We start from the raw sequence: 8,064 nt of genomic DNA on the forward strand, positions 1-8,064 counted from the left end.
ACATTCCTTTAATTTTAGTCAAAATAATTCCCAATTTCTGCTTTTCTAACTCGTTTCCTATAAATGAGGTTTATTGAACATAAATTCCAACGATAACTGTAATAGATAACACTGTAATAGATAACACGTAGTGTTGAAAACGTCAAAAAAAGTGACAAACATTGCTAAAAAGCGTCAAAAATGTTGAAAAAATTGACAAAAACGTAATCAAAAGTTAAAAACATCAATAAAAAGCGTCAACAAAAGTGTTGATTTTTCAATTTTGACGGGAAGACAACACAAGGGTTAACCAGGTAGGCCGTTGAGAACAGGTTCCCATATGCAACCTTACCAAGATAAGTGTGCAAGACAACATACAGTTTGACATTCAATCCAACACAAGACTACAGAATACAGTAGGCTACGTAAAGTACAGATTAAGTAAGCATTACAAAGCCGACGCAAAGTGAGGTGTAAGAAAGGTGACAGACATGCAAAAGTGCTATGGTAATAACAAGAATAGGCAGTCTATAACACTGCTGAGATGTAGTATTGAGAGTCATTGGCACACAGTATGGAGTAAAGCATAGGGGCGGTGTAGTAGCAGTCTCCCTATGGTTGTTGATGTCTAATTATTACGGTAATGTAGTGTAATTAGTAAGGCCATGTTGCTATGTGCAGTACCTGCTGCTCTGTTGTCTTCTGAACACATTCCTTCAGAGCGTCCTTGTCCATGGGTCTGCGTATGCGAGCCACAGTCCCAGCCTCACAGTCCTCGATACGCACTCGCAGGTCCTTGATCTCAGAGATGTAGTTCTTACACAGAGACTCATTCTGTTGACCTGTGGATCAGCATAGAGAATGTCTTAGTTTAGAACAGCCAAATTAACTATGTATTAAGCCTAAAGGCAAGGTGTGTTCGGTGTGTGTGCATTCTCTTTTGATGCAGTCAAGGGCCAATAATGTAGATTATTGAGAATATACTATCACATACCTTAGATATCTTAGACTTTAGACATCTACCACATATTTGCTGTTCATGTAAGCACAGTCATACATGCAGCTCTTCATGTGTTGTGACAAAAACACATGATATGCACTACTGTTATAGCTTACAGTATGTAGTAGGGCTTAACATGTTCTGTCCCGGGAGCAGAGGTACAATCTCCTGGGAATAAACCTAAGGTTTCTAACCTGACTGCATTGCTGGTATTCATAATTATTAAGGCAACATAACACTATTTGTGTTAATCAATATTAGAATATGCTATCATATACTTTGCATGCAGCTTGAACTTTGCGATAGCTGCAAGGAACATAAAATGCCAAGTTCATTGCCTGTGATCAGCCTCATGGAGGGGATATTTGACAATCTGTCAATGTATAAACAAACTAAATTTGGCATTCTATTAAGCTGAGACGGATTCCATATTAGAGTAGCGTTCAGAAGCTGCTGGTGCAAAGCAGCTTCTGAACGCTACCGTAATATGGAATTCGTTCATTGCCTGTGATCAGCCTCATGGAGGGGATATTTGACAATTATTCATTGTATAAACAAACTATATTTGGCATTCTATTAAGCTGAGACGGATTCCATATTACGGTAGCGTTCAGAAGCTGCTGGTGCAATCATTTGAAATATTTCCACCCAAGGCTAATGGCAGACATTGTTTTTTTTTAGCATCATTTCGATGATAGAAGCTACAATACATGAATTCGGTGGGACAAAGTTACCGTAGTGCTGCTGAGTTTTACATCCCTGCTGACTCAGAGAATCTTATCCACTCGGGATGATGTCAAGAACTTCAGTATTTCTATAGTGATGCTATTTGCTATATGTCTTTGTTTAGACCTAAAACAAAAATTAGTGTTTCCTATTATTATTTTTCTCTGCAATTAACCACAACATGAGAAAAAGCACAACAAACTGTAGCCTAATGCACAAAATATGGATGTGTGCAGAGCTGCAAAATAAAAGAAAAGCCAAGTGGGAATCAAAACAACATGCAGTCACTCAGAACTCTACTCTAACACTAATGTCTTTGAACATCTCATCCAAAGCGTGTGCACACACACACACACACACACACACACACACACTATCTCGGCGAGCCGTAGCTTTGACTGGCTTGCCATCACTCACCTTTGAGCCTAACAACCATTTGTCCTGAAAGGTGAACGACAATTGTATATACTGTAAAGCTGCTCTTTACTTCTTGTATGTTCCCTTTATATATCCATGAATTATGAAAAAGCCAGTTTGTTATTGAAAGACGTTTTCGTTACCTTTCTCCATGGAGCGAATCAGGTGGTCAAAATGCTGGGTGGACTTGGTGTAGTCCTCCTCGACCTGCATGCGGTCGGCGGGGCCAAAGAGCTGCGAGTCCTGGCTGTCGCGCATGTAGTCCTGGTAGTGGAGCTCCAGGTTCCTCATCAACAGCCTGTACTCCTCTGGTTTCATGGATTTGAACTGCTCAGGGTGGAGAAGAATGGGGGGTGGATTAGGAGGCAGGACTCTAAAGAGCTCGATGTTATAATTTGATTTAATTATGTATTTTTGGTTCAGAGGCTTGTTTCATGGACCAGAATATACAGAATCATTAAAGCACAAACAAAACCTTGATTTATTTATTTAGATTATTTTAGCTAATTGTAGCTAATAGAAAAGTTTGGTCAGATTGGCTTAAGATTGTATACTACGTTTTTTGTATTGTTCCTTTATCTGCCACACACGCTTGAGACATATGCTTGAGAGGGAAGTTCAAAACTAACCCAACACCTCTTAATGACTCCTAACTTTCTTTCTTTTTTTGCATTAAAGTGTTAACACTCACCATGGTGATGTTCCAAGAGCGAATCTGTGTGAAGTCTCTCATCAGATACTGCCATGACAGCAAGCTCTTCATGTCTATATGGAGCGTCTGCCACATAGATACCATCTGCTGATGACCTGCATCCAGACTGGAGTAGGAGAGGAACGCAGATAACGCAAGAATTACAAAACAGACACTACTCCAGAGATTATACCTTATCAAACCACTTGGTTTAAAGTGTCAGAGATTGGATCGGTTGACAGAAACAGAATCGCATTCTTGAGTTGGTTACCAATTAAAAGCCCTTTTGACTAGAAAAGCGCTTTATAAGAACAGTCCATTTACATTTACATTGGTGACTCATTTTTTGTTGTTTTACTGTTTTTCCCACCTGGACACACTGTCCATGGCATCCTTGTTGACTGGAGGAACCATGAAGCAGACGGAAGGAACCAGCGCCTCGTGTCCGGAGTGGTTCAGGACCTTCCACTTGAAAGGCTGAGAGTTGTTGAGGAGCGCACACTCGTCTCCTTTATGGACAGTGATCTGAAACACAATCCACCATTCGATGAATACACATATTAAAAGGAGGAGATACTGAGGTTCTGCGACACGTATGACCTCTCTGGGCTGTGAATGGATCCCAAATCACTAACCTCCTGTTGCTTGAAGTCACAGACGGCCTGAATGGGCAGTTTGCCTTTGATGGAGCTGGTGGGGTTGCGGGGTTTCAGCTGGATGATGGACTTGGCTCTCTTGTTCAGGCTGGTTGCAAGGGTCTTGAATTCATTCAGCTGTTCTCTCTCCTCCTGATGAAAAATAAATGGCACAAACGATATTAGAAGAAAATCATTTCTAATTTCTAAAACTTTAAATATAGGCAGTGGGTCAATTTGGCTTCTGGAGCAAAATGGTCATCATCTTGGTATTCTTTCATATTCTGTCTTATTCTCATCAGGCATTATTAACCTTCATGTTGTCCTTGGGTCAAATTGACCTGTTTTCCTATATCAGTGTTCTTTTTAATTACCCAAAATAAAATGATTGATTCTACACAACACTCTTTGGCAAAAACAAATCTCTACTTTCATCAATTTTGGGGTGTCTTATTCAATTTTATAGCATTTGAAACATTGAAAAGAAGCATTTAAGTGTTTTTTAAGTAGTATTGAATAAAAGTTGACATATACAAGTCTGTGATTATCCATCAACATATATTCCTAATTTCTGCTTTGCTAACTCAAACAATAGGTATAAATTCCTTATTTATTGACCATAAATTCCAAAAATAACTGTAAAACTAAAGTGAATAAAATTAGTGTCACGTTGTGTTGAAAACGTCAAAAAAGTGACAATCAAAAAAAAAGAGACCGGGTGTTGAAAAAAGGGATAAAAACGTACGAAAAAGTTAAAAACATTGACAAAAAGCGTCAACAAAATTGTTGATATTCAATTTTGACGGGATGATAACACAAGGGTTAAGTGCATGTGCAGCTAGATATACCCATGCATGCAGTCCTCACTCACCACAGCATCCTGCAGCAGATCCTCCAGGCGCGTGGCCGTGGTGGAGCGATCACAGCTGTACTTCTTTTTCATGTTCTCTTGCATTTTATTCATCTTGTCCTGAGCCTCTTTCACATCAGCAAAGAACTGCAAGGAATGGACACCACGGGGGACAGAACATTTGACTCTGTGCTCTATGAACATTGGCAGGTGTTTATTGTTGGGTTATTGGCAGGGTGCAAATTCAACTTTTCTGTCCAACAGCCAAATGGCTAGCGGATTTTTAAATTTTTTACCAGCCAATCAATTAGATTACCATTGTTTTTTTTGGCTGGTGAGCGAATTAAATCTCCCAGCCATGTGCATATTTTACCAGCATTTGGATGGCGGATGGTGCTAATTTTGTACCCTGGTAACTGGAATTGCACAGAACATTTTTCATCAATATCTCTTTTCCATACCTGGTAATAGGCTGTGTTTTCTTTGAGATGAGCCTCAATACAGCAGCACAGCTGGAGGATCCAGCTCCACTGAGTCTGCATGGCGGCTGTGAAAGCCTGCAAGAGACGTGATGATGATGATGACAGTGCATTAGTTGACTGCTTACTCAGTAGCTTTTATACAGTACGTAGACGTTTGCTGCTCAGCTCGATTGAGTACAGTAATTACCTCGACAGTCTTCTTGCCAGGATGTGCTTCCCTGACCAGTTTGTCCCCCATGACCTGGAGATCATTGACTTTCTTCTCCCTCAGCTCCAGCTCTCTCATGAGACCCTGGACATTTGAAATTAAAGAGTTAATGGCAAACATTCATTTAATTAATTTATCTAAGCATCTTTGACAAAATCCTCTTCTTCAACGCACCGAGTAGTTGTCTTTCTTTGCCGTCATGTTGGTGTTCCTGTCGCTCCAGTCAAAGTTGACCTCCTCTTCTTCTTTGTCGTTTAACCACATCAGCTCTTTAGTGGCAGCGCTGACGAAGACATGGAGTGAATCCAAGTTCCTGAGACGGGACTTGGAAGAGTTCTGAAAGAGGAAAGTTGATCAAAATACCAACAGTTGAATTAAAAAGAAGATCAGCCCACTTACAACATAAAGCTTTACCATTCAGTGCAATTTGACATATGGAAATATTTACCAGCAGTTTTCCATACTGAAGGTCCAGTTTGCCCATGTATTCTCTGTACGAGCCCTTGCTGACAGGAGATATCTGGCTCTGCAGAAAACAAAAGATGCAACAAAGGTTACTTTTAACGTCGGGCGGTATGTAATCCCATCCAGTGGTTCTGATAAGGCTGCTACCTCGTCAGCCCTGGCCCGTTCAATCTTGGAGCGGAAGTCCTCCACCGTTTGGTGCAGGCCTCTGTGGCTGCCCAGCTGGGACTCCACAGACGGCAGATCAGAGCCCCACTCTGCTCCATCGATGCGAAGCTGGTTCTCCTCCACCCAGGCCAGGAGGTCTTTGACATAGAGAAGGGTTACATCATCTTTCTCAGGCCGACCTTTCATGGTGGACTGCTGAGAGAGCTGCGTCTGGGAAAACTTGATCGTCGTCCCGGAGGACTTCAGGCGAAGGTTGTAATCGGTGCGCAAGTTCACCAGGCGCTCATGGAGCCGGTAAATCCTGTAGAAATGAGAAACACAGTGCTTTTAATTGGTGCTTTTTTGTATTCAGAATTGTTTTGCAAATGGGTTAAAAATTCACTTGAATGCAATAGCCATCGCACCCACCTGCGGTACATCTCTTCAGCCTGAGGGTGGCGCCCATCCTTGAGTATCTGCACGTCGTTGAAGAGCAGGCGGATCATGTTGTCTGCCTTGTCCAGCTCAGTTTCCAGCTCTGCTGTGTGCTGAGCTGGTTTCCCTGCATTCAGCAGACGAATGTCCTGAAGGGATGAAAGCCAATGAAAATATAAATTCTTCTTTTTTAAATGCCAACAAGATTAGAAAGGAAAATAAAGGTGTGTTACACTGACTGACACGATTGATTTTAAATAATTTCTAGAAAAAAGGCTAAAGAAGTCTGTACTTTGAACTGAATAAGATCATATGAAGGCTATGTATGTGGATGCCAGCAGCCATAACTTGCTCCAGACTTCAGACTTCTTTTGAAAAATGGATTTCGTATTTACAAAGTTCTGGGGAAAAAAAATTAAATCCCAAACTCTTTGGTCACACTAAAATTAACAAAAGTTTTATGGTCTAAATGAACCTCTTCTGGATTCTCTGTATGCTTTCTTCTTTGTGAACACACACCAAAATGTAGTTTTTCTAATGTAAGACCTGAGTAGGACTCACCGTCTGCAGCAGGGTCTCCAGGTGGCTGAGTTTTCCATCACACGACCCTGACTCCATCTGGACTTTAGTTACAATCCTCTGGAGCCTCTCGAGTCTGGATAAGATCGATAAAGAAAAATAAGATCAATAAATTAAAGTCAAATTATGCTAATCCCTGTCACACTTCCACAGTATCAACTCCCTCCCTTACATTTCTTGGCCTAGAAACCCATGTTAGACAGACACAATGCTTTTGGACTAAGATCATAACTTACGGCCACCTGCGCTGCAGCAAATACTCCAATTTATGAGGGTCACTCACAAATGCCATTCCTTAACTCTTTTATAAAGACGACAGCTCCAGGTATGAGAAAGTCGGTTCTTCTCACACTCCCATTGTGTCTTAGAGAAATACTGTGCCAAGTAGCAGCGCAGAGTGAGATGGAAATGTCTTCTGATGAAGACATCCAGTCTGCTCATTCAGTCATTCCACAGCTCAAAACCATAAACAAGGCAATCAGACTGCAAGATGACCGGACAATCTCGTGAATGGAGACATTCCATTTCTCTAAACATGACGCAACGCTACTCTCAGAAAATTACCAATGTCTCATCCTATTTCATTAGACCAATTATTTATTTTTACGTGTTCAATTATGAGGGACACATCTTTCTTGTTTTGATACAAACCAAATAAACTTTAACCGGAATCTTCTACCAAAGCAGGAAGCAATAAGTAAATTCCAACAACTAAAGCAACAGCAACTAAAATTCCCAAATGGTGAAAAAACTTTCAGAGTTGTTTGATCCTAAAACAACTTTAGTCAAAAGGTAAATTAAAAAGTATTTGGCAATGTTTGGCAAATATGTCATACCTTTATGAGCACAACAGTGGCGATGCTGGAAGGTTAGCAGGCTTGCTAACTCATTGGCCTTAAGGCTAAGGCTAGGCTACTAGCTACAGAAAAGTGTGAAAACCAAGGCACTCTTGTTGAACAAGAAGATAAAAAGCCTTTATTTTTATGGCTATAATACATAGCAAAGAGTAAAAAAAAATGCACCCAAGCAGCACACAGGCCTTCTTCCGGGTAATTTCTTTTCAACCACCCCCAAAAAGAAATGCTAATTTTCTCTGTCTTCCCACTAAGCTACTAGCTAGCTGGCATTTTTCAGTTATTAGCTTTATAAAATTAGATGCTGACTTACAGTGTTGGGGAGTAACGGAATACATACCGGCGTCACGAATTCAGAATGCAAATTATGAGTAACTGTATTCCCTTACAGTTACAATTGAAATAAGTGGTATTTAGAATACAGTTACATTGTTGAAATCAATGGATTACATGACGATACTCCTCTGTTTCACAACAGAGTAAGGGCAGGAATGTGTTTCTATCTTGAAGATTCAAACAGCATTTAACATTAAAGAAAGAACAGGGTGAATGAATTATAACTGTGGACCTCTGCTTGCCAGCAACCAACCTCCTTT

The 8,064-nt window shown here is 40.6% G+C and overlaps 1 protein-coding gene across 30 annotated transcripts in view; it reads right to left on the reverse strand.

Moving 5' to 3' along the window:
- LOC116691497 (plectin) overlaps positions 1 to 8,064 on the reverse strand; it is a 172,260-nt gene that overhangs the window by 19,292 nt on the left and 144,904 nt on the right. For 26 of the 30 annotated variants that reach the window (XM_032519162.1, XM_032519161.1, XM_032519160.1 and 23 more), the window contains 14 exons: positions 6,597 to 6,690; positions 6,030 to 6,184; positions 5,601 to 5,922; positions 5,437 to 5,514; positions 5,163 to 5,324; positions 4,968 to 5,072; positions 4,760 to 4,855; positions 4,320 to 4,445; positions 3,449 to 3,601; positions 3,184 to 3,338; positions 2,814 to 2,940; positions 2,266 to 2,449; positions 2,123 to 2,146; positions 664 to 821 (listed from right to left, as the gene is read on the reverse strand). In XM_032519162.1, coding sequence (XP_032375053.1) covers positions 664 to 821; positions 2,123 to 2,146; positions 2,266 to 2,449; positions 2,814 to 2,940; positions 3,184 to 3,338; positions 3,449 to 3,601; positions 4,320 to 4,445; positions 4,760 to 4,855; positions 4,968 to 5,072; positions 5,163 to 5,324; positions 5,437 to 5,514; positions 5,601 to 5,922; positions 6,030 to 6,184; positions 6,597 to 6,690 — 1,939 coding nt within the window. The remainder of the gene's footprint in view (positions 1 to 663; positions 822 to 2,122; positions 2,147 to 2,265; positions 2,450 to 2,813; positions 2,941 to 3,183; positions 3,339 to 3,448; positions 3,602 to 4,319; positions 4,446 to 4,759; positions 4,856 to 4,967; positions 5,073 to 5,162; positions 5,325 to 5,436; positions 5,515 to 5,600; positions 5,923 to 6,029; positions 6,185 to 6,596; positions 6,691 to 8,064) is intronic. The other 4 variants (XM_032519163.1, XM_032519158.1, XM_032519154.1 and 1 more) reach the window with 1 other exon arrangement.

The sequence above is a fragment of the Etheostoma spectabile genome, chromosome 6, assembly GCF_008692095.1.
Source record: "Etheostoma spectabile isolate EspeVRDwgs_2016 chromosome 6, UIUC_Espe_1.0, whole genome shotgun sequence".
NCBI classification, from domain to species: domain Eukaryota; kingdom Metazoa; phylum Chordata; class Actinopteri; order Perciformes; family Percidae; genus Etheostoma; species Etheostoma spectabile.